General features: G+C 49.8%; 1 protein-coding gene across 4 annotated transcripts in view; it reads right to left on the bottom strand.

The window, feature by feature from the left end:
- Positions 1-20,673, bottom strand: part of PXN (paxillin) — a 66,967-nt gene extending 46,294 nt beyond the window's left edge. For all 4 annotated transcript variants that reach the window (XM_039471739.2, XM_074402159.1, XM_039471740.2 and 1 more), the window contains exon 1: positions 20,504-20,673. In XM_039471739.2, the coding sequence (XP_039327673.2) occupies positions 20,504-20,516 (13 nt within the window). In that variant the 5' untranslated portion in view covers positions 20,517-20,673. The remainder of the gene's footprint in view (positions 1-20,503) is intronic.
- Between the last annotated feature and the right edge of the window lie 5,093 nt (positions 20,674-25,766).

The raw sequence follows: 25,766 nt of genomic DNA, 5'->3' as shown, positions 1-25,766 counted from the left end.
TTTGAGACGGAGTTTCGCTCTTGTTACCCAGGCTGGAGTGCAATGGCGCGATCTCGGCTCACCGCAACCTCCGCCTCCTGGGTTCAGGCAATTCTCCTGCCTCAGCCTCCTGAGTAGCTGGGATTACAGGCACACGCCACCATGCCCAGCTAATTTTTTGTATTTTTAGTAGAGACGGGGTTTCACCATGTTGACCGGGATGGTCTCGATCTCTTGACCTCGTGATCCACCCGCCTCGGCCTCCCAAAGTGCTGGGATTACAGGCTGAGCCACCGCGCCTGGCCGATTATTTTTATTTATTTTTAATTTTTATTTATTTATTTATTTTTTGAGACGGAGTTTCGCTCTTGTTACCCAGGCTGGAGTGCAATGGCGCGATCTCGGCTCACCGCAACCTCCGCCTCCTGGGTTCAGGCAATTCTCCTGCCTCAGCCTCCTGATAAGCAATTTTTAAACAGGTGTTTTGGTGTTTTTTTAGGGACAATGTCTTGCTCTGTTGCCCAGGCTGGAGGGAAGTAGCAAAACTTCCCGGCCTCAAGAGATCCTCCTGCCCCAGCCTCCCAAGTAGCTGAGACTACAGGTGTGTGTTACCATGCCCAGCTAATTTTTTTATTTTTTATTTTATTTTATTTTTTTACTTATTTAAAATATATTTTACTTATTTACAAACATATTTACTTATTTTACTTATTTACAAATATATTTACTTATTTGACACGAAATCTTGCTCTGTCACCCAAGCCAGAGTAGAGTGGCACAATCTCTGTTCACCGCAACCTCTACCTCCCAAGTTCAAGCAATTCTGCTGCCTCAGCCTGCCAGGTAACTGGGATTTCAGGCACTTGCCACCACACCCAGCTCATTTTTGTGTTTTTAGTAGAGACAGGGTTTCACCGCGTTGGCCAAGCCAGTCTCTAACTCCTGACCTCAGGTGATCTGCCCACCTTGGCCTCCCAAAGTGCTGGGATTACAGGCATGAGCCACCACGTCCAGCCAATTTTTTAATTTTTTGTAGAAATGGAGTCACAATGTTGCCCAGGCTGGTCTCAAATTCCTGGGCTTAAGTGATTCTCCTGAATCAGCCTCCCAAAGTGCTGGGATTATAGGCATGAGCCACTGTACCCCACTTCAAATGTTTTTACATATTTCACATTTTAAAAAGTCCACAAAACACCTTTTGCAATTGTGGTCTTAGATGGAAACCCAACATATAAACAGAGAAAAGGGAGCACTTCTGACTGAAGAAGGTGATGGCCACCGACTCCAAACCATAGGAGAAAATGACATCCTAAGACTCCTTCCAGCTCTGGAAGCACAGGAAGAGTATAAGAAAGAATGGATCAGTCCAGAAGCACAGAGAGGGAGTGCAGACTGATAATACCCAGCAGACCATTAGGAGGGAAAGTCTCGCAGACAGTGGAAACAGGGAAAAGAGGAAGGACAGAGCCAGAATAAAGTCCAAGCCAGTGATGCCCAAAGAAGCTGCTACCAGCAATGCCCCCAATTGCCAGAGATCAGCCAATCAAGGGTCCCCGTGATAGAAACACCCCAGCCCCTATGCTCTGGCCAAACTCAGGCAGATAACAGCTGTCTCCTGGTCACTGTTCCTGCTGCTCTAGGGGCACAAACAGGATGTTTAGAAGCAGATGACCACAAGTGACCACAGGAAGCCATGACAACCGCCTCCAGGTGACGCTCTTCTTCCCCAGCTTGTTTCCGGCTTGGCTGCCTCCAAAGATCAGGCAAAAAGACTTCAAGTGCCAACTTCCAAAGAGAGAGAAGGGGGAGGAATTCTTGGAAAGTTCAGGACACAGCAGAAGAGGCCATCTGAGGTGGTGAGGCAGGGGAGAAAAGAGACCACCCAGCTATCCCAACAGCTACCTCACCTCAAAGACGCATTGAGGCTGGCCATGCTAAGGAGGGGTGGAGAAACTGCACATCCACTGCTAGGGACAGAGGAGCATCCAAGACGGGCAGCATGTGATCAGGCAGGCTCAGGAGGGCTGCCAAGTCCGGTCTCTGAGGAATGAGTGCAGTGTTCAGGCATCATGACTACTCCTCTGCACCCACCCCAGAGGAGCCAGCCCCACTCAGCTGTCCCAGAGCACATCCATGATGAGAAACTGCCTTAGCCGGCCAGCCGAGCCAGGAGTCCACAGGGAAAATGGCAAATCCAGAGGAAATCAAGTGCAAGCCATCAGACACTCCCGTTTCCACCTAAGGAAGAGGAATGTTCCTGGGAACAGAGACGGGGGAAAGCTCGGCCAGGACTCTCTGACCCACTTCAAACCTTCAACAGAGCCCAGGGTGGGTCCCACAGATCAACCGTCCCTAAAAGGTACAGTGACTGGGCCAGCTTCATGAAACGGCTGTGTCCACTCAGTACATAACCACCAAGTTCACAGTCCAGAAAACCAACTCTCCTTTTTTCTACTTTTTCTACTGCTACTAGGAGGCTCAGTGGCCAGACCACCCCATGAGGCTTTCCAGATGCCTAGAGTGCTAGAAGCAGCTCAGGGCTAATATAGAAGAGGATCCCAGAGCAGCTCTCTGTGGCAGCTCTCACCAACATTAGTGTTAGATGAGCGATTAGTATAAACCAAGCCACCAAGCCACCTCCTCCCCTACCACTTCCTCATGAAAGCCACCAAAGAGGTTCAGGGGACATTAAAAGTCATATAACCAAAACCCAACTTAACACCACTGGCCCAGGGGTATGGCCATTTTACCTCCACAGCGTAGTCCCAAGCATTCTCTAACCCACGGCGCCATGGAGAGTCCTAAATCATATTCTCCCAGAAAATAACCAAAGTCAGATGCTTCCCCCAGGCCAAGCTAAGCAACCAAGCAGGGCCGACTGCACTAAATGCCAACCACCAAGGCCGTGGAAAACACAGCCAACCTACAGATGAAGTAGAAGTTTAAATAGGAAGAGTGGGCCAGGCGCGGTGGCTCATGCCTATAATCCCAGAACTTTGGGAGGCCAAGGTGGGAGGATCACTTGAGGCCAGGAGTTCAAGACCAGCTTAGCCAACATGGCAAAATCCCATCTCTACTAAAAATACAAAAAAATAGTTGGGCATGGTGGCAGGCACCTGTAATACTAACTACTTGGGAGGCTGAGGCAGGAGAATTGTTTGAACCCGGGAGGTGGAAGTTGTAGTAAACCGAGATCATGCCACAATTCCAGCCTGGGCGACAGAAGGAGACTCCTGTCTCAAAAACAATCAATTAATTAAAAAATAAATAAAGCCCGGTACAGTGGCTCATGCCTGTAATACCAGCACTTTGGGAGGCCAAGGCAGGTAGGTCACTTGAGACCAGGAGTTTGAGAACAGCCTGGCCAACATGGTGAAACCTTGTCTCTACCAAAACTTAAAAAATAGCAGCTAGCATGGTGGTGCATGCCTGTAATGCCAGCTACTCAGGAGGCTGAGGCAAGAGAATTGCTTGAACATGGGAAGCAGAGGCTGCAGTGAGCTGAGATCGCGACCACTGCACTCCAGCCTGGGCAACAAAGCCAGACTCTGTCTCAATAAATACATAAACAAACAAGCTGGGCAAGGTGGCTCATGCCTATAATCCCAGAGCTTTGGGAGGCTGAGGCGGGCAGATCATTTGAGGTCAGGAGCTTGAGACCAGCCTGGCCAACATAGTGAAACCCTATCTCTACTAAAAATACAAAAATTAGCTGGGTGTGGTGGCAGATACCTGTAATCCCAGCTACTCAGAAGGCTGAGGCAGGAGAATTGCTTGAACTCAGGAGGCAGAGACTATAGAGAGCCAAGATCGTGCCACTGCACTCTAGCCTGGGCAATAGAGCCAGACTCCATCTCAAAATAAATAAATACGGGCCGGGTGTGGTGGCTCAAGCCTGTAATCCCAGCACTTTGGGAGGCCAAGGCGGGTGGATCATGAGGTCAAGAGATCGAGACCATCCTGGTCAACATGGTGAAACCCCATCTCTACTAAAAATACAAAAAAAATAGCTGGGCATGGCGGTGCATGCCTGTAATCCCAGCTACTCAGGAGGCTGAGGCAGGAGAATTGCCTGAACCCAGGAGGCAGAGGTTGCGGTGAGCCGAGATCGCGCCATTGCACTCCAGCCTGGGTAACAAGAGCGAAACTCCGTTTCAAAAAATAAATAAATACATAAATAAATACATAAAATAAACAAACAAACAAATAAATGCCAAGAGAGTGATACCAAAAGCCAAACCCTCCACCCCAGTTGTCAAGATTATTCCAAGAATGAATGATAATCGCCACCATTTACTGAGCACTTTGAAAGTATTTCGGGAAAGTATGTCAGGAACTGCACCTGTTTCTTGGGTTAGGAGACCAAGGCTCAGAGTGTAAAGTGACCTGCCAAGGTCACACAGGTAGTCAGCAGCAGCATGGATACAGACCGAAGGGTGGCTGATATTAGAGTCTGGGTTCTATGCCACCTCCCTACTCTGAACACGGAATCTCTCACTCAGGCTCTCCAGAGGAGGAAGTGGTTTGCTGCAGGTTCAGCATCATTGTGGGTATCTGCAGTTCATGCCCATTTCATCATCAACCACCATCAAGTATTTATTAAGCGACCACAGAGAGAACAGAGCAATGCTTGGTGGTAAGAGATACCTGAAAGGCAGATAAAATCCCTGTCTTCAAGGAGCTTCCAGGGCAGAGCAGGAGACAAAAGCAAGCCCAATTTACACAGATCTGTAAAGTTTTACCTTAGGAGGAGAGTCAACAGGCTGGCTAGTTTTATCTGGAAAGAAGCCTTCCCAAAAAGGTGAATTCTGCTAAGATTTTAAAGGCAGAGAGTGGCCAGGTGCAGTGGCTCACGTCTATAATCCCAGCACTTCGGGAGGCTAAGGTGGGCGTATCACAAGGTCAGGAGTTCAAGATCAGCCTGGCCAAGATGGTGAAACCCCATCCCTACTAAAAATACAAAAAAATTAGCTGGGCATGGTGGCAGGCACCTGTAATCCTAGCTACTCGGGAGGCTGAGGCAGAGAATTGCTTGAACCTGAGAGGTGGAGGTTGCAGTGAGCCAAGGTCGCGCCACTATACTCCAGCCTGGGTGACAGAGCAAGACTCCGCTTCCACAAATAAATAAATCAATGCAGAGGGTAAGGTGAGTCAGGAGAAGGCTATTTTCTGTGACTTGAACCAAGATCTAGACTCAAGGCAGAGCTGAGTGGTTAGCATGGTCAGAAGTCAAATGTAATTCAGAGACTGTAGTACAAGATACCCCTTAGATTTGGCAACTGCATTTGTTAGAAATATCCAGCGCAGAGCATAATTAGAACCCCCCAAAGCTGGGGCCAGGTAGGAATATGTATTAGGGAAGTGAGTCCCAATGTAGGCAACAGAGAGGGTCAAATACGAGGTTGGAGCTATTGAGGTTAACCAGGTGGTGACACAGAGTACGTGGATTCCATGAAGCCTGATCTGACTTTTCAAAAGAAAGAACATGTAGTGAAACCCTGTCTCTACTAAAAATACAAAAATTAGCTGGGCGTGGTGGTGGGTACCTGTGGTCCCAGCTACTTGGGAGTCTGAGGCAAGAGAATCACTTGAACCCAGGAGGCAGAGGTTGCAGTGAGCTGAGATCGTGCCACAGCACTCCAGCCTGGGCAACACAGTGAGACTCGCCTCAAAAAAAAAAAAAAAAAAAAAAAAACACACATGGATTTTTTTGGTGCAATCTCCTGACCCTTAATCGTTGGCAAGTAATTTGGAATATTTTAAATACCGTGAAGACCAAGCAACAAGGGTCTGCAAGCCAAATCTGACCCGTAGATTTCTTTTTCTTTTTTTTTTTTGAGACGGAGTTTCGCTCTTGTTACCCAGGCTGGAGAGCAATGGTGCGATCACGGCTCACCGCAACCTCTGTCTCCTGGGTTCAAGCAATTCTCCTGCCTCAGCCTCCTGAGTAGCTGGGACTACAGGCACGCACCACCATGCCCAGCTAATTTTTGTATTTTTAGTAGAGACAGGGTTTCACCCTGTTGACCAGGATGGTCTCGATCTCTTGACCTCATGATCCACCCGTCTCAGCCTCCCAAAGTGCTGGGATTATAGGTGTGAGCACCGCGCCCGGCCCGACCCGTAGATTTCTGATTTCTACCTTGAGGTTTCCCATATAAAAAACCAGAAAGAAGGCCAGGCACGGTGGCTCACGCCTGTAATGCCAATTGTTTGGGAGCCCAAGGCAGGTGGATCATCTGAGATCATCTTTTTTTTTTTTTTTTTTTAAAGGTAGTCAGTTATTTAATTAGATTATTAGGACATCTAAAACACCAGTTTGGGAGGATAAATTCCATTTGTCAGGGCAAACACAAATCGCAGGTAGCCCTGGAGCTGAGGAATAGCTTTGATTTTTGGTAAAATTTGTGAGTCCACAGCTTTCTGATCAATCTCGCGCTGCTCTGTAATCTTGTATTTCTTTTTCTGTGTCGAATATCCCACCTTCCTGGTGTCTGGGCTTCCGTAGCTGCTGCTTCTTGAAGTAAGCCTGGCCAACATGGCAAAATCCCATCTCTACTAAAAATACAAAAAGTAGCCAAGCATGATGGCATGCACCCGTAGTCCCAGCTATTCAGGAGGCTGAAGCAGGAAAATCACTTGAACCTGGGAGGCGGAGGCTGCAGTAAGCGGAGATCACACCACTGCACTCTAGCCTGAGTGACAGCAAGACTCCATCTCAAAAAACAACAAAAAAAGAAAAAGCAGAAAGAGACTGGGTTGGGTGTGGGAAAACCCAAGGTTCAGCTGCTTGCATCATTGCCTGTGGTAACACTGGGTGTGTTCCCTTCCCCTAACTCCTCTGCACTTCAGTTCAGCTTTCTCACTGATAATATGAAGATAACTACTACCTGCCTCAAAGGGCGGCTGTCAGAACCATATAAAAAATGATGGTGGTCAGTGGATGAATAGATAAAGAAAATGTGGTATATAGATACAAGGGATTATTCAGCCTTAAAAAGGGAGATTCTGACAATTTGCCACAGCATAGAAAGACATGCTCAGTAAGATGAGCCAGACACAATGAGAAAAAGACTGTGTGATCTCACTTACATGTACTATATACATATATTTATTTACTTGTTATTTTATTTATGTTTGAGATGGAGTCTTACTCCAACACCCAAGCTGCAATGCAATGGCGTGATCTCAGTTCATTGCAGCCGCCACCTCCTGGGTTCAAGCAATTTTCCTGCCTCAGCCTCCCGAGTGGCTGGGACTACAGGCACGCACCACCGTGCCTGGCCAATTTTTATATTTTTAGTAGAGACAGGGTTTCACCATGTTGGCCAGGCTGGTCTCGAACTCGAACTCCTGACCTCAGGTGATCCACCTGCCTTGGCCACCCCAAGTTACATATATATATAACTTTGGGTGAGAGAAAGAAAGAGAAAGAGAGAGAAAGGTCAAATACAGAAATAGGGAATGGAACAGTGGTTACTATGGGTGGAAGTGGGGAATGGGGAGATGTGGGTCAAAGAATACGAAGTGGCAGATACATTCGAGACACACACTTAGAAATCTAATGTATGACATGAGGACTAAAGTTAAGAAAACAGTATTTGGGATTTTCATTACGTAAGTAGATTTAGCTGCTCTTGGCACACAGGAAGGTAACTGAGATGACTGATAGGTTAATCTGCTTCACTTTAGTAACCACCTTACTATCTATATGTATCTCATAACATCATGTTGCAAACCTTGAATATACATAATAAGGTTTAGTTTAAAAAAAAAAAATAAAGAAGCACATGAAAATGTTTCCTCAAGCTTCAAGTGCTGCACAAATGCCCATTATCTAACACAGGCCCAGAGAAGAGAGGGGAGCTAGCAGAGACCAGGCAGTAGATGAGGCCTGGATGGGAAAGTGGAAAGGAAATGAGTTGAGTCTTTGCTGGCGCACAAACCGGAAGAATCAAGACAATAGAATCCACGTCAGGGGTGGAAATATAAATTTGGGAGTTGCCAGCACACAGGTTATAAAAGAGGTCATGGGGCCGGGTGCGGTGGCTCACGCCTGTAATCCCAGCACTTTGGGAGGCCGAGGCGGGTGGATCACAAGGTCATGAGATCAAGACCATCCTGGTCAACATGGTGAAACCTCGTCTCTACTAAAAATACAAAAAATTAGCTGGGCATGGTGGCGCGTGCCTGTAGTCCCAGCTACTCAGGAGGCTGAGGCAGGAGAATTGCCCGAACCCAGGAGGCGGAGGTTGCGGTGAGCTGAGATCGCACCATTGCACTCCAGACTGGGTAACAAGAGTGAAACTCCGTCTCAAAAAAAAAAAAAAAAAAAAAAAAAAGAGGTCATGCAGTTGATCAAACGACCCAGGTGCATAGGAGAAAAACAAGGAGTTCAGAGAAATCCTTTGTGAAAACACCCAGGTGCACCTCCACTCGGGGATCAGGGAAGACTTGGGAAAAAAAGGTGGGAGGGTCTCTGGAGAAGCGAGCAGAGCTTAAGGAAGGGAAGAAAAACATGGCAGCTAAATAGTGAGATAGGTGTCTCAGCAGAAGAGCAAATGTGGAAGAATGGGTCAGGCTGAGTGAAAATTTAAAAAGGACCAAAGTAAAAAAGTTAGTAAGAGCAGGCCAGGCCCAGTGGCTCACATCTGTAATCCCAGCAACACTTTGGGAGGCCAAGGCATGTGGATCACCTAAGGTTGGGAGTTCAAGACTATCCTGGGCAACATGGCGAAATCCCATCTGTACCAAAAATACAAAATTAGCCAGGCTTGGTGGCGTGTGCCTGTAATCCCAGATACTTGGCGGGGCTAAGGCAGGAGGATCGCTTGAGCCCAGGAGGCGGAGATTGCAGTGAGCCAAGATCGTGCCACTACACTCCAGTCTGGGCGGCAAAGCAAGACTCTCTAAAAAACAAAACAAAAAACTGAAGTTAGTAAGAGCAGAAAATTAAAAAGAGGGAACCAGGCCGGGCGCGGTGGCTCAAGCCTGTAATCCCAGCACTTTGGGAGGCCGAGGCGGGTGGATCACGAGGTCGAGAGATCGAGACCATCCTGGTCAACATGGTGAAACCCCGTCTCTACTAAAAATACAAAAAATTAGCTGGGCATGGTGGCACGTGCCTGTAATCCCAGCTACTCAGGAGGCTGAGGCAGGAGAATTGCCTGAGCCCAGGAGGCGGAGGTTGCGGTGAGCCGAGATCGTGCCATTGCACTCCACACTCCAGCCTGGGTAACAAGAGCGAAACTCCGTCTCAAAAAAAAAAAAAAAAAAAGAGGGAACCAGGTGGGACGCATGGTGGCTCATGCCTACAATACCATCACTTTGGAAAGCCAAGGCAGAAGGATTGCTTGAGGCCAGGAGTTCCAGACCAGCCTGAGCAACATAATGAGACTCTGGCTCTACAAAAAATAAAAAAGTAGCCAGGTGTGGTGGCATGTGCCTGTAGTCCCAGCTGCTCAGGAGATTGAGGCAGGAGGATCGCTTGAGTTGCAGGTTACAGTGAGCTGTAGCTGTGATCGGATCACTCACTGTACTTCAGCCTGGGCAAGAGAGCAAGACCTTGTGAGAAAAGAGAAAGAAGAGAAGAGAAGAGAGAAAAAGGGAACGAGAAGAAAAAGGAGGTCCAGGTGGACCTGCAGATGGGGACCTTGAGGCCACATGGGGCCACAGCCATCTACACTGATAGAAGACAGTGGGCATGAGGTATAAAAGGGGGTGGAAGACTGGGCATGGTGGCTCACGCCTGTAATCTCAGCACTTTGGGAGGCTGAGACGGGTGGATTACGAGGTCAGGAGATCAAGGCCATCCTGGCCAACATAGTGAAACCCCATCTCTACTAAAATACGAAAATTAGCTGGGCCTGGTGGTACACACCTATAGTCACAGCTACTTGGGAGGCTGAGGCAGGAAAATTGCTTGAGCCCAGGAGGCAGAGGTTGCAGGGAGGCAGAGGTTGCAGTGAGCCAAGATCACGCCACTGCACTCCAGCCTGGCGCCTGGTAACAGAGCAAGACTCGTCTCAAAAACAAAAAAGGGGGGTGGAAAGACGGGGATGTGGGGGGTGAAATAAGTGTGAGCAAAGAGAGACCATCCTTGAGGGTCTGTCTACTGTATGCTAAGCACCTCACTCAGTCTCCCAACAACCTGGAAGGCAGGCATTGTGCCCATTTCATAGCCTGCTTTCAATAGGTTTTCTTATTTTCTTTCTTTTTTTTTTTTTTTTTTTTTTGAGACTGGGTTTTGCTCTTGTTGCCCAGGCTGGAGTGCAATGGCATGATCTCGACTCACTGCAACCTCCGCCTCTCAGGTTCAAGCAATTCTCCTGCCTCAGCCTCCCAAGCAGCTGGGATTACAGGAATGCGCCACCATGCCCGACTAATTTTGTATTTTGAGTAGAGATAGGGTTTCCCCATGTTGGTCAGGCTGGTCTTGAACTCCCAACCTCAGGTGATCCGCCCGCCTCGGCCTCCCAAAGTGCTGGGATTACAGGGGTGAGCCACTGTGCCTGGCCTCAATAAGGCGTTTATGTTGTTGGAAGAAGTTGGAATGGTTCATTCAAAACGATACACACAGACCAGGATCCGGAGAATAATCAGCCTGAAGCTCGTTGGAGCTCCCTGGAGGGTTCCACCCACCTTGCTCCAGCTCACCCAGGGTTCTAAGACTCAAAACAGCTGGAAATGTGTGCCCTGATCTCCCCAACAAGAAAACAGAACAGAACATGGCTGTTTCTGCCAAGTGAATTCTGAATAAGCTGCATTCCATTTCATTAAAACAATTACCTGAGCTCCAGCCAAGAATTACATAAAGCTTCCTTCCAGCACCCTCCCCCATAAAACACACATCATGCTGCTTTCAAATAGGCAGAGTGAAGCTCCGAGCCCTCGCTGGAAGACCTCACAGTCCTCGCCAAGTGGCCAGCCTCGGCATCTTTGCATGCTGACACAGATGACATGAGGCTGAAAGAAGACCTTGGCATGAAGCCCTCCCCTCATGAGAGCCTGCTGGCTGCCTGAAATGTTTCTAGTAGGCACCAGGGCCCTCACCTCTGCCTCAGAGCCAAGAGGGCCACTGGTGCCAGAATCCAGCTATTTCCCCAAAACAGACTGTAGGCCCAAGAGGGCCAGCTTTGAGTCAGCACAAACTAGACAGGAGGGACCAAGGGAGTGGGGATTCCAGGAGAGGAAGCCTGAAGGCTGGGAAACTGGATGGTCAGACTTCAGCTAGAAGCAAGAGCCCGGGGCCACTCAGCCATCACTGCCCGCAGACTGATGGTGCTACTGTGGCCACAGATAAGGGGTTCATGATGTGAAGCAAAAGTCATCTCCTCCCGTCCAACAGGCTCGAGCTGCCCAGAGACCGTTCCCTGAAGTGTGTAAAGCCTTGCTCTGGCTGGGTACAGTGGCTAACACCTGTATTCCCAGCATTTTGGGAGGCCAAGGCGGGAGGATCATCTGAGGTCAGGAGTTTGAGACCAGCCTGGCCAACATGGTGAAACCCCGTCTCTATTACAAATACAAAAATTAGCTGGGCGTGATAACACACTCCTGTAAACCTAGCTACTGTGGAGGCTGAGGCACGAGAATTGCTTGAACCTGGGAAGCAGAGGTTACAGTGAGCCAAGATCATGCCATTGCACTCCAGCCTGGGTGACAGAGAGAGACTCTGTCTCAAAAAAAAGAAAAAAGAAAAAAAGCCTTGCTCTGCATCCCACCAGCCTGGACAACCCATCTCAAACTCCAACCAAAGTTCTGCATCTCACTCACTTCAACCCTGGTCCGATTTATGTCATCATGCCCAAATAACTCATGAGGCTGCCTCTACACCTATGGACATGCACTGCCTCTTGGCCTGTCTCTTTTCTTTTTCTTTTTTTTTTTTTTTTTTTATTTAAAGACGGGTTTCACCATGTTGGTCAGGCTGGTCTTGAACTCCCAACCTCAGGTGATCCACCCACCTTGGCCTCCAAAGTGCTTGGATTACAGGCATGAGCCACCGCGCCCGGTCAGGCCTATCTCTCTTCTGCTCAGGTCACAGCACTGTGCTCCCCACACCCCAGCTGACAGTTGGTGGTCACTGTCACCTGAGGCCCTCCCAGCTCCTGCCTCTGCTCACCCAGTCTTCCCACCACCTGTGCAATCACAGGAGACCAACAGTAATTCCAGCCAACCACAGGCAGGCGCAGGCCAGCACCTTGGCCCAACAACTCCAAGCCCACCATGGGAAAAGTGGGGTTTCCTGACTTTTCTCCAACTTTTCATTACAAAAATGTCTAAACATACAGAGAAGTTGAGAGACCCGTGTACTCTCACTTAGACTGAGTGGCTGTCATCGTTTTGCCACTTTGTGTAAATGCATGATCCTTGTCCTCTCTGCCCTCTATGTGTGAATCCTTTTTTTCATTATATCATTTAAAACTAAGTTGAGGCCAGGTGTGGTGGCTCATGCCTGTAATCCCAGCACTTTGGGAGGCTGAGGCGGGTGGATCACCTGAGGTCAGCAGTTCAAGACCAGCCTGACCAATATGGTGAAATCCCGTCTCTACTAAAAATACAAAAATTAGCCAGGCATGGTAGCACCTGTAGTCCCAGTTACTTGGGAGGCTGAGGCAGGAGAATTGCTTAAACTCAGGATTCGGGCCGGGCGCGGTGGCTCAAGCTTGTAATCCCAGCACTTTGGGAGGCCGAGGCGGGTGGATCACGAGGTCGAGAGATCGAGACCATCCTGGTCAACATGGTGAAACCCCGTCTCTACTAAAAATACAAAAAAATTAGCTGGGCATGGTGGCACATGCCTGTAATCCCAGCTACTCAGGAGGCTGAGGCAGGAGAATTGCCTGAACCCAGGAGGTGGAGGTTGCGGTGAGCTGAGATCGCGCCATTGCACTCCAGCCTGGGTAACAAGAGCAAAACACTGTCTCAAAAAAAAAAAAAAAAAAAAAAAAACTCAGGATTCGGAGGTTGTGAGCCGAGATCAGGCTACTGCACTCCAGCCTGGGTGACAGAGTAAGACTCCGTCTCAAACATGAAAAATAAAAAAAATAAATTGCAAGACATTATGACACTTCACTCCTAAATGCTTTAGCATGTACCTAACAATAACAATATTCTCCAATAAAACCACAATACCACAATCACATAAGAAATAAGCATTAAAAGACTTTCTTTAAGGGAAGATTTGGCCACTGGGGCTCCACTGGGCCTGGCCAACCGCAAGTTCTGTCTACCACTGGCCCAACATCCAAGGCCTCCCTGGAGAGGCCAGCCCTGAGCCCCACTGGTTAGGCAATCGGCTAGTTAGTTGGAAGACTTATCGGGATGTAAATGTACACTCAAGGCCAGATGTGAGACTCCCAACAAGACCCAGACTACGAAAGGCAGAGTGGACCCCGTGAGGCTGTAAATGGAGGCTTGGGGCCCATCCCAGGTGAGGAGAGCACCCTGAACCCGTTTCAATGACTTGTGCCAACATTTCTGAGGACACTCAGCTTCCTGATTCTTTCTCTTCCTCTCCTCCTCCCACAGACATCCTTCATTCTCCACCATAAAGTTTTCAACTCCCTCCTCTGAATATGGAAAAGACAAGGAGCATGTTTGGGTGGAGTGGGGCTGAGGTACAGGAAGTTCTGATTCCTAAGCAGAGGAGGTGGGAAGGGACCACAGGGGACCTGCCCCATGTTCTCCTTGGCAGTGGCGCTGTAAGCTCACTGCTCTGTCTCAAGAGTAACAGGTGACTGGAGAGGGGGCCAGGGAGGGAGGAGTGGGGCCTCTCCTGGAACAACAGACACTGCCCCCAGGACCCTGCACCTCATCCTGGGTATGTGCCACCAAGAAAGTACAAAAGGGCTGGGCATGGAGGCTCACCCCTGTAATCCCAGCACTTTGGGAGGCTGAGGTGGGCAGATCACCTGAGGTCAGGAGTTTGAGACCAGCCTGACCAACATGGAGAAACCCTGTCTCTACTAAAAATACAAATTAGCCAGGCGTGGTGGCACATGGCTGTAATCCTAACTACTCAGGAGGCTGAGGCAGGAGAATCATTTGAACACGGGAGGTGGAGGTTTCGGTGAGCTGACGTCGATCATGCCACTGCACTCCAGCCTGGGCAATAAGAGTGAAACTCCTCAAAAATTAAAAAAAAAGAAAAAGAAAACAAAACGAAAGAGAGACAAGAAGCTGCAGAGAACAGGGAAAGGACAGATGTGGAAGACAACAGAGAATGGGGCAGGGGCAGAAAAATGTTAGTGTCCTAGAAGCAGAAAACAATCAAACCAATGGGGAACCAATATCAGATGCGGTATTACGAACAGAAGTGTAAAGAATGCACCAGGCGCAATGGCTCACGCCTGTAATCCCAACACTTTGGGAAGTAGATGCGGGCAGATTGCTTGAGGCCAGGTGTTCGAGAACAGCCTGGGCAACATGGTGAAACCCTGTCTCCACAGAAAATTTTTATAATTAGCGGGGTATCGTGGCATGCGCCTGCAGTCCCAGCCACTTGGGAGGCTGAAGGGAGAGGATCACATGGGTCTGGGAAGCTGGGGTTGCAGACCCTGTCTCAAAAAAAAAAGTATGCAAAACAGTTGGCTGCGCTGCAAATCCCACTCAGCAGCCAGATCACCTGGATTCAAATCCTAGCACTGCCACTCACTAGTTGTAGACTTGGGCAAGCGGGCTCACCACTCTGTGCCTCAGTTTCCCTCACTTGTAAAATGGGTAATGGTAATACTACTACTAATAAAACCTGCCTTATATGGCCAGCATGATTCAAACAAACAATGCATGTAAGGTGCCCAGCACGGTGCCTACACATAATAAGTGCTTAATAAATATTCAGCCGGGAGCGGTGGCTCACGCCTGTAATCCCAGCACTTTGGGAGGCCAAGGTAGGTGGATCATGAGGTCAAGAGATCGAGACCATCCTGGTCAACATAGTGAAACCCCATCTCTACTAAAAATACAGAAAAATTAGTTGGGCATGGTGGCGCATACCTGTAATCCCAGCTACTCAGGAGGCTGAGGCAGGAGAATTGCCTGAACCCAGGAGGCGGAGGTTGCAGTGAGCCGAGATCACGCCATTGCACTCCAGCCTGGGTAACAAGAGCGAAACTCTGTCTCAAAAATAAATAAATAAATAAATAAATATTATGGGAAAAATTCCTGTAAACACTGTAAAAAAGAAAAGTGTGGGCCAGGTTACAGTGGCTCACGCCTGTAACCCTAGCACTTTGGGAGGCCAAGGCAGGTGGATCACTCGAGTTTATGAGTTTAAGACCAGCATGGACAACATGGTGAAACTCCGTCTCTACTAAAAATACAAAAATTAGCTGAAAATCCCTTTACCCCAGAAGGCAGAGGGTGCAGTGAGTCAAGTTCATGCCACTTCACTCCAGACTGGGCAACAGAGACTCGTCTCACAAAAAAGAAATGTGGCCAGGCATGGTGGCTCACGCCTGTAATCCCAATAATTTGAGAGGCCAAGGCGGGTGGATCACCTGATGTCAGGAGTTCGACACCAGCCTGGCTACCGTGGTAAAACCCCGTCTCCATGAAAAATACAAAAATTATTAACTCAGCATGGAGGCACGCTCAGTAATTTCCAGTACATGGGAGACTGAGGCATAAGAATCACTTGAACCTGGGAAGCTGAGGTTGTAGTGAGCCAAGATCATGCCACTGCACTCCAGCCTGAGTAACAGGGCAAGACTCTATCTTAAAAAAAAAAAAGAAAGAAAGAAAAGGAAAGAAAAGCATTCTACATATTTTGTTTGTATTTATTTATTTATTTATGTATTTATTTTTGAGACAGAGTCTCACTGTCGTCCAGGCTGGAATGCAGTGAAGCGATCTCAGCTCACAGCAACCTCCGCCGCCCGAATTCAAGCAATTCTCCTGCCTCGGCCTCTCGAGTAGAAGAGCTGGAACTACAGGTGCACACTACCATGACTGGTTAATTTTTGTATTTTTAGTAGAGATAGATTTTACCATGTTTTCCAGGCTGGTCTTGAACTTCTCTGACATCAAATGATCCACCCACCTTGGCCTCCCAAAGTTCTAGGATTACAAGTATAAGCCACCATGCCAGCCAGGTTTTGTTATTATCTATCTATCTATTTATTTATTTATATTTATTTTTTCCCAACATGGAGTCTTGCTCTGTCACCCAGGCTGGAGGGCAGTGGTGTGATCTCAGCTCACTGCAACCTCTGCCTCCTGGGTTCAAGCAATTCGCCTGTCTCAGCCTCCGGAATAGCTGGGATTTCAGGCGTGCGCCACCATGCCCAGCTAATTTTTGTATTTTTAGTAGAGATGGGATTTCACCACGTTGGCCAGGCTGGTCTTGAACTCCTGACCTCAGGCGATCCACCTGCCTTGGCCTCCTAAAGTTCTGGGATTACAGGCGTGAGCCACCGCACCTGGCACATTTTCTTATTATTAATGAAGGCTCTGAGACTTACACAACCCAGGGAAAGGCTGCAATGAGGCTGGAAGTTAATTCAACAACTCTGGTCTTGGAGCAAGGTAAAGACCCAAGAAAAGCTTCAGAGTCAGATACTCCATGCACGATGACTAAACAGGAGAGGAGGGCTGCTCAGCGGCCCCCCAGTAACTCTGGCATTCCATCAGCCTCTCCAGCCAAGGGTATACCCAGCCTCTGCAAGGCATGACGATCACTAGGGAAAAAAGGAATACTGAGATATTCCCTCAAAAGACCTTGAACCCCTAGTGTCAGGGCCCTGGCTTCCAGCAGCCTGAGCCTGTCTCCATCAACCTATGACTGCCCAGGCAGCAAACAGCTTCACATATCAGAAAGGGCACCTGCTGAAGAATCAAACATACCAGGGTTTGAATCCCAGCTCTGCCCTTTACTAGCACACAGCCCAGGAGGCGGCCTGGCACTGACGCAGAACCCACCAGGAGGGCACCATCACTGCAAGGGTAAATGCTGCCTCTGCCACAGGCCCAGCAGCTGGGTGCCCTGACTCTGCCCTGACACACAGAGGGACCACAGATAGGCAAGCCCAAAGTCCAGACTTTCCATGGAAACAGGGAGGCTCCATAGCTCCGAATGCCCCAGGCAACTCCTCTGCCCCCCTACCGCTACCCCCAAGGACAATGAGGCACTGTTTTCCAAAGGGTCAAGACTGCTGAGAAGCTGAAAGAAGACATGTCCAGATTCCAGCAGCAACTGGGCACTGCCAACAGCTGGCTGTTCCCTTTGCTAAAGGATGGGAAGGCAAAGCTACGAGTCTTGCACTGGACACACCCTTTGCCATTTTCTGGGAATGTCCCCTAGGGCAGAGATTTGAAAGGTAATTGTCATTTACTCAGCAGGCCCCAAGGCTCATCCCCTTGGTTAGTCACCAGCACCTACCACCTACCGATGATTAAGGTGACCAGATCTGGAATTGGATGAGTTTGGGTTCAAATCCCAGCACCACCACTAAACTTTCTGGAGCTCAGATTTCCACATCTATAAAGTAGAGGTAAAACACCACCCTCTCCGAAAGGTTGTGATGCAGCTTGTAAAGTGTTGAGTACAGTGCCTTTCTCCCATGAAGTGCACGTGATCGCAATTAGACCACAGCTGTGGTCAAAGCCCCCCACCAAGTACACTAAGAACGTGAACAGAGACAGAGCGAGTAATCGGGTTAGAAAACACAGTCAGAGTGCATCTGTGTTGTGGGAACTCTGTCCAGGAAACTCCGGCCAGAACTCGAACAGAGTGAACTCTGGGCCAAACCAGCATCTAAACAGTAATAAGAAAAGCCACCAAGCAGCCACCCCAAAGCACAAAGTGGAGAGAACACACAGGGAAGGGCAGAACACGCTGTGTTGATACTTTTCTGCTCAGAGAGCCATCAATTTGTAACTTATTAAACAGTACATGGCGAGTCTGTCACTGGGGAGGACAGAGTTCCCAAAATTTTTTTTTAGACCAAAAAACAAAGTCACAGAGGAGGTGATGCCCCCTCTGGCCTTGCTACTGGACACACCGTAAACTCTCCCCGGTCTTAGGGACCACAAAGCACATGCTCAGGAGAAAAATAAAAACAAGAGGCCTGGTCTTTGTGTCCACCCTAACTAAGGAAAACAGCTGACGGGCAGCATACTGAGCCACCATCCAGACAGCTGACGGGGCCCCAGTGCAGAGGCAGATTCCTCTCCCCTCCTGCACACCCCACTCCTCCCACCCCAGGCTCTGGTCAGCCAGGCGTGGCTTGCCCCCGGGGAGCTCAGACCAAGGAAGTCAGGCAGCCTGGATGTAAGCAACTGGGAGCCTATGATAGAAAGCAGCAGAAGTTACAGGTGGCTGCCATCAGCCAATGGCAACCCCTCCTTCAAGTGCCCTTGCCTCCTCCCCACGAAAAAAAAGGCTTCTTGGTATACAAGAGATGCAAATCTAGGAGCTAGGAATTGGGCTTCCATTTACGGTTTTGTAATTTTATGGCTGAGCAGCTTTGGGCAAGAGAATCAACCTCTCTTAGTCTCAGCTTTCTCAATCTGTAAAAAGGCAGGTGGTCATGATAGCATTGGCCTTAAGGGGGAATCTGATAAAAGGGTTGTTGTGAAGATAGCACAAATCGAGGTATAGGGAAGAACTCCACAAACAGCAATTTAAATCGCTACAATCCCCTCTGCTGGATACAGTACTCTCTTTACTTTCAGAACTCAGCTTCCTGGCCCTAAATGGAAGACTGTCAGAAGACAGGAATTCCGGATTTCGACAGCAAACTCTACAAAGACTTTCTCAGTCCTTGAAACGGCACCGGGACTGACGAGAAGCAACAGAACTGCACCAGCATTTTAGAAACTATAACTTTGCTCCCAGTTCCCACTGGGAAAGCACTGAGACTCTGAGATCCTGGTTCACAGAACATCCCCAGCCTCCTTCCAGCTGAGCTATTTTTATGTGAAAAAAAAAAAATACCTGCCTGGAAGCCATGCCAACCTTGAGCACACTGGAAAAATGGGTGCCAAGCCTGACCCAAAGGGAGAACTATGCTTGGCAGCCATCTCACTCTGCAAAACAGGCAGGACCCTACATCACCCCCAGTTCCAGGATCTCGGGGGCACGCTGATCCCAAAAGGAAGCTGGAGGGAAGCAGTCAAGTCCAGCGCCTACAAATAGCCAGTCTTAACTTAGTGCCCGGCGCTGCTTGGTAGAGGTCCATCAGTCCTGTCTGCTGAATCTACTCCTCAGAGCCTGGGACAGAGGAAGCATCAGTGGTGACACAAGCCACCCACAGTCCAGAGAGGAAAGACAAGGCTCCTACAGAGAAGAAACGTTTCCCCTCTCCTCACCTCCTGAACTCAGGGCCCTCCAGCCACAGGCGTGAAGGGGAGGAAGAGACAGTGAATACTCCCACTCCTGCGTTCACGCCACCCAAGGCATTCCTAAAACCCTGGCTCCAACCCCCTTGGGTTTAGAGTCCGCTTCCAGGAGATACTTTTCTTTCCCCTAACAGCAGATCAAGACTGGACTGAAAAGAGTAGCCTTGGGGCTCCAATAACAGACAAACAGTAAAACTCTGTTCTGGGCATCCTGTCCTCTTTACCTGTATGGTTTCCAGCAGGGCCTGATGCCGAGGGGGTGGAGGGACCCTGCTAGCCAGGACACGTTCAGGGATAGCCATACCTTGGGACCTACCTCCCACCTCATTCCCCTGGCATTTCACCAGAATCTGGGGGTGGGGAGAGAATCAGGAGCCCCCAAATTACTGTTCTACACTTAGATATGTAGGCAGGCGGACTGGTCTGTGAATTGAGAGGCTGGTCCACAGAGTGGGGAGGGCAGTGAGAGAAAATGAGTGACAGGCCCTTGAAACGCGGGTGGCCAGATTTGAAGTGGGGGATCAGGAGGGCAGGCAGACTGGGAAACTTGTCTTTGAAATGGGGGTGTGGTCACCACAAATAACACGCTCATCTCTAGCTTGTGCATCTGACTTGTGAAATGAAAGGGGTGGGCTCAGAGGGGTTATCCCCGAAGGGGGGGTGCCAGTCTGTGAAGTGGGGGGCGGCCCTGGAGGGACAAGTAGCAGGTCGAGGAAATGAGGGAGCAGCACATGAAATCGGGCAGCTGCTCCCAAAGCCGGGCGGTGGATCTGTGAGGTGGGGGTGGGGAGAGGTCTGCGAGGTGAGGGTCCGGTAGCTGATGAGGGGGTCTGGTCCAGGAAGTCCCGTCCCTGCAGCGGACGGGGTGGGTCCCTGAGGGGCGAGCTGGTTCCTGGGCCCCTTCTGTGAGATGGGGGTGGGTCCCCGAGGTCGGAGATCCAGAGGTGAAGCCGTCCCAGGCAGGGGGGGTGGCTGCTGTGCGGACGGTGCTGGGGCCGGCCTGGCCCGGGACTGAGGCCGGGTTAGGGATCCCCGCCCCGCGGAGCCCCGGCCGACGGGGACTGGAGCTGAGGCCGGGGCCGCCGAGGGTGGGATCCCCTGGCCCCCACCGCTGGCAGGCGCCCGCTCGGCCCGGAGCCGCGCGCCCCTCGCCTCCTCCTCCCTCGGCCTCCCGCTCACTCACCGAGGTCGTCCATGGCCGGACCACGGGCGCCGGGTGCCGGCTCGGCGTCGCGCTAGCTGCCCGTCCCGGGGCCGCTCCTCTCTGCCCCGCAACTTTTCAGCCGCGAGCCTCGGCCCGGAACGGAACGCGCCGCCGCCGCGCGCCCCCGCGCCCGCCCCGCGCCCCGCGCCCCGCGCCCCGCCCCCGCGTGCACGCGCGCCCCGCCCCCGATCACCTCCCCCCCGCGAACTTGCTGGCCCCGCCCCCGCCGCGGACCCGGGCAGTGGGCGTCGCTGGGCAGGGTGGTGGCGCCCCCTCGCGGCTGAGCGGGCAGGTGGACGGCTCCCAGGCCTCCAGCCACTCCCATCCGTCTTTCTGTCCCTCTCAAAGTCACTAGCCTAACCCTGCGAATGACAAATCCGTCCACACTCGGCCATGTGTCTGTGCATTCGTCAGCTACTCGGTCATCGCCTGTCCACTGGAGTCCGATTTATCCACCTGTCCGTCTGTCTGTCACCCCGTAGCTCACTGCCCAGGAGGCCTATAAATCAGTACCACGCAAGGCTGGCAGCCCGTGGCTGACCTTTCCTGGGGTCGCCCTCTGGATCGATGGCAGTGCATCTTGCAGCCCACCCTTTCTGGCCCAACCTGTGTGGTTCCATCTTCTCAATATTACTTCCACACATCCGCCCTCCCTAGACACTTTTCCAAAACTGTGCATGGGGCAGAGGGGACCCCACATTAGACATTAAAAGGAAAACTACAGGAAAGTCACACCCAGTGCTCCCACACACTCTGAAATTAGGTAATAAAAACAGCTACTAGGCCGGGCGCGGTGGCTCACGCCTATAATCCCAGCACTTTGGGAGGCCGAGGCGGGTGGATCACGAGGTCGAGAGATCGAGACCATCCTGGTCAACATGGTGAAACCCCGTTTCTACTAAACATACAAAAAAATTAGCCAAGCACGGTGGCGCGCGCCTGTAGTCCCAGCTACTCGGGGGGCTGAGGCAGGAGAATTGCTTGAACCCAGAAGGTGGAGGTTTCGGTGAGCCAAGATCGCGCCATTGCACTCCAGCCTGGGTAACAAGAGCGAAACTCCGTCTCAAAATAAAAATAAAAATAAAAACAAGGCCGGGCGCGGTGGCTCAAGCCTGTAATCCCAGCACTTTGGGAGGCCGAGGCGGGTGGATCACGAGGTCGGGAGATCGAGACCATCCTGGTCAACATGGTGAAACCCCGTCTCTACTAAAAATACAAAAAATTAGCTGGGCATGGCGGCACGTGCCTGTAATCCCAGCTACTCAGGAGGCTGAGGCAGGAGAATTGCCTGAACCCAGGAGGCGGAGGTTGCGGTGAGCCGAGATCGCGCCATTGCACTCCAGCCTGGGTAACAAGAGCGAAACTCCGTCTCAAAAAAAATAAAATAAAATAAAATAAAAATAAAAATAAAAACAGTTACTATTTATTGAGTATCTTAATAGACAGATACTATATAGCTATTCTCTAGATTAATCTTCCTAGAGGTAGTTATTATTATCCTATCATCAGTCCTTCCCTACCCATTGGGATGGGTGATGGTAGTTTGTCGATTTTATATAAAACTGCTCTGCAAGCACAGCTTCAAGTTCCCCTTGTCCCTCAAGAATCCAGGCCTGGCTGGGCGCAGTGGCTCACGCCTGTAATCCCAGCATTTTGGGAGGCAGAGGTGGGTGGATCATCTGAGGTCGGGAGACCAGCCTGACAAACACAGAGAAACCCTGTCTCAACTAAAAATACAAAATTAGCTGGGCATGGTGGTGCATTGGTGCATGCCTGTAACACCAGCTACTCGGGAGGCTGAGGCAGGAGAATCGCTTGAACCCGGGAGGTAGAGGTTTCAGTGAGCCAAAATCACACCACTGCACTCCAGCCTGGGCAATAAGAGCGAATCTCCATCTCATTAAAATAATAATAATAATAATAATTCCAGGCCTTCTGGGTCAGGTCAAGTACTCCAGAAAGCAGATGAGATGCTGAGATAAAGTTAGGGGTAATGCCTGTGACAGAGAAGGAGAAATAATCAGGGTTCGGCAAGGAGACTCAGATCTGACAGACAGGTCAACCCATCAGGAAATTCCAGAACAAAAAAAGAGAAGTCCCCTTGGGCAAAAGTATCCGGGTTCCAATGCTCTCACCACATTCAGCCATTTTGTAAAGGCAGATCCAAGTGGCTTCTGTGGCTGCCACATTCTCCTATATTAAATTCAAGAACCAAGACTGTTCCCCAAACACTCTATTGCATGCTCTTCCAACATCTTGCACACACTTTTATTTTGTTTTTGTGGGGGTTTTTTGTTTGTTTGTTTGTTTGTTTGAGGTGGAGTCTCCCTCTGTCACCCAGGCTGGAGTGCAGTGGCATAACCTTGGCTCACTGCAATCTCCATCTCTCAGGTTCCAGTGATTCTCCTGCCTCAGCCTCCTGGGTACATGTGATTACAGGCCTGTACCACCATGCCTGGATAATTTTTGTATTTTTAGTAGAGATGGGGTTTCATCATATTGGTCAGGCTGGTCTTGAACTCCTGACTTTGGGTGATCTGCCTGCCTCGGCCTCCCAAAGTGCTGGGATTACAGGTGTGAGCCATTGTGCCCGGCCTGTTTTTGTGTATTTGAGATACAGTCTTGCTCTGTTGCCTAGGCTGGGATGATGTGTAACATTAATATGACATCTACCTTCTTGAATCTAAAGGTACAGGCAAAAGAGCAAAGTGGCTAGCATGAAGGATGAGTAGCCTCACACCGCTACCAGTTGCGTGGAACAGCATGTGCAAAGGCATGTAGACAAGACATTTAATCCTGACCACAAGCCTAGGAGATGAGCACTGTTAGCCCCTTTTATAGCCAGAAACGTTGAGAGTCAGAGAGGTTGAGTTACCCAAGGTCATACAGCTAATAAGAAGGGAAACTGGGATGGGGAGGCTTATGCCAAGGCCTGGTTATGAAACAGCTAGGTGAAACTGTTACTACTTAGACTAATTCCAGGGCATATACTTGTCTACTTCTCCAAAGGTCTAAAACCTTTATTTTTCAAAGCTGTGTGATCTGGAGGCACCCACTGAATGGGCAAGTTTCTCAATCGTATGTGGAGTTCTAAAGAGAAGTGAAGCCTCAGAGATCAGTGCTGGTGAACTGGAACACTCAGGCCCTACCATGGATTTCCTCATGTAAATAATTCCTAAACCCCCATTTCCTCCCTTGCTTCCTTCCTCCCTTGACTCTCACCCCAGAGGAATGAAACTTGGTGTCTAGTTCAGGCTGCTACAACAATCTATAGACCGAATGACTTATAAACAACAAAAATCTAATTTTCACAGTTCTGGAGGCTGAAAGTTCAAGATCAGGGTGCCAGTACAGTCAGGTTCTGGTGAGGGGCCCCTTCTGGGTTGCAGACTGTTAACTTCTTGTATCCTTATATGGCTCAAAGAGGGCAAGAGAGCTCTCTGAAGTCTCTTTTTTTTTTTTTGAGATGGAGTCTTGCTCTGTCACCAGGCTGGAGTGCAGTGGCACGATCTTGGCTCACTGAAAACTCTGCCTCTTGGTTCAAGCAATTCTCCTGCCTCACCTCCCGAGTAGCTGGGACTATAGGCACCTGCCACCACACCCAGCTAGTTTTTGTATTTTTAGTAGAGACGGGGTTTTACCTTGTTGGACAGGATGGTCTCCATCTCTTGACCTCGTGATCCACCCGCCTCGGCCTCCCAAAGTGCTGGGATTACAGGTGTGATCCACCACGCCCAGCCTGGGATCCCTTTTATAAAGGTACTAACTAATATCTTTCATGAAGGCCCTACCCTCCTGACCTAATCACCTCTCAGTGCACCACCCCCTAATACCATCAAATTGGGATTAGATTTCAACATATGAGTTTTCAAGGATATGAAAAGTTGATAAAAAGTTCAAGGATACGCAGTTGATAATATCAATCAGGTTTTTTCATTCTTTCTAGAGATTAAGTGACATTGACAGAGCAGATGGACAGTCCTGCTGACTTCTTTTTTTTTTTTTTTTTTTTTTTGAGATGGAGTTTCGCTCTTGTTACCCAGGCTGGAGTGCAATGGCGCGATCTCGGCTCATGGCAATCGAGACCAGGTTGGTCTCGATCTCTTGACCTCGTGATCCACCCCCCTCGGCCTCCCAAAGTGCTGGGATTACAGGCTTGAGCCATCGTGCCCGGCCGCCCTGCTGACTTCTTGCTAGTGGTTCATCTTGGGCAATTTACTCTGTGCCTCAGTTTCTTCCCCTATAGAAAGATTAATAGTTAATTAGTAGCTAATTAATAACTAATTAATAGCTACCTCTCAGAGTCCTCATAGGACTAAATAAGAAACTACAAGGCCGGGCGCGGTGGCTCAAGCCTGTAATCCCAGCACTTTGGGAGGCCAGAGCGGGTGGATCACGAGGTCGAGAGATCGAGACCATCCTGGTCAACATGGTGAAACCCTGTCTCTACTAAAAACACAAAAAATTAGCTGGGCATGGTGGCACGTGCCTGTAATCCCAGCTACTCAGGAGGCTGAGGCAGGAGAATTGCCTGAACCCAGGAGGCGGAGGTTTTGCGGTGAGCCGAGATCGCGCCATTGCACTCCAGCCTGGGTAACAAGAGCGAAACTCCGTCTCAAAAAAAAAGAGAAACTACACACCTAGTACTTAGAATGGTCTTGGCCGGGCGCGGTGGCTCAAGCCTGTAATCCCAGCACTTTGGGAGGCCGAGGTGGGTGGATCACAAGGTCAAGAGAATGAGACCATCCTGGTCAACATGGTGAAACCCCGTCTCTACTAAAAACACAAAAAATTAGCTGGGCATGGTGGTGCATGTCTGTAATCCCAGCTACTCAGGAGGCTGAGGCAGGAGAATTGCCTGAACCCGGGAGGTGGAGGTTGCGGTGAGCCGAGATTGTGCCATTGCACTCCAGCCTGGGTAACAAGAGCGAAACTCTGCCTCAGAAAAAAAAAAAAAAAGAATGGTCCTTGTCACCACAAAATAACACTCTTAACTCAGCACTAGAAACAGAATTCGACCAAGCGCCATGGCTCATGCCTGTAATCCCAGCACTTTGGAAGGCCAAGGTGGGCAGATCACTTGAGGTCAGGAGTTAGAGACCAGCCTGGCCGACATGGCGAAACACAGTCTCTACTGAAAATATAAAAATTAGCTGGGCATAGTGGTGTGCACCTGTAATTCTAGCTGCTCGTGAGGCTGAGGCAGGAGAAGCACTTGAACCTGGGAGGCGGAGGTTGCAAT

Source organism: Saimiri boliviensis, chromosome 7 (genome assembly GCF_048565385.1).
Source record: "Saimiri boliviensis isolate mSaiBol1 chromosome 7, mSaiBol1.pri, whole genome shotgun sequence".
Taxonomy (NCBI): domain Eukaryota; kingdom Metazoa; phylum Chordata; class Mammalia; order Primates; family Cebidae; genus Saimiri; species Saimiri boliviensis.
This window is presented reverse-complemented; position numbering and strand designations above follow the sequence as displayed.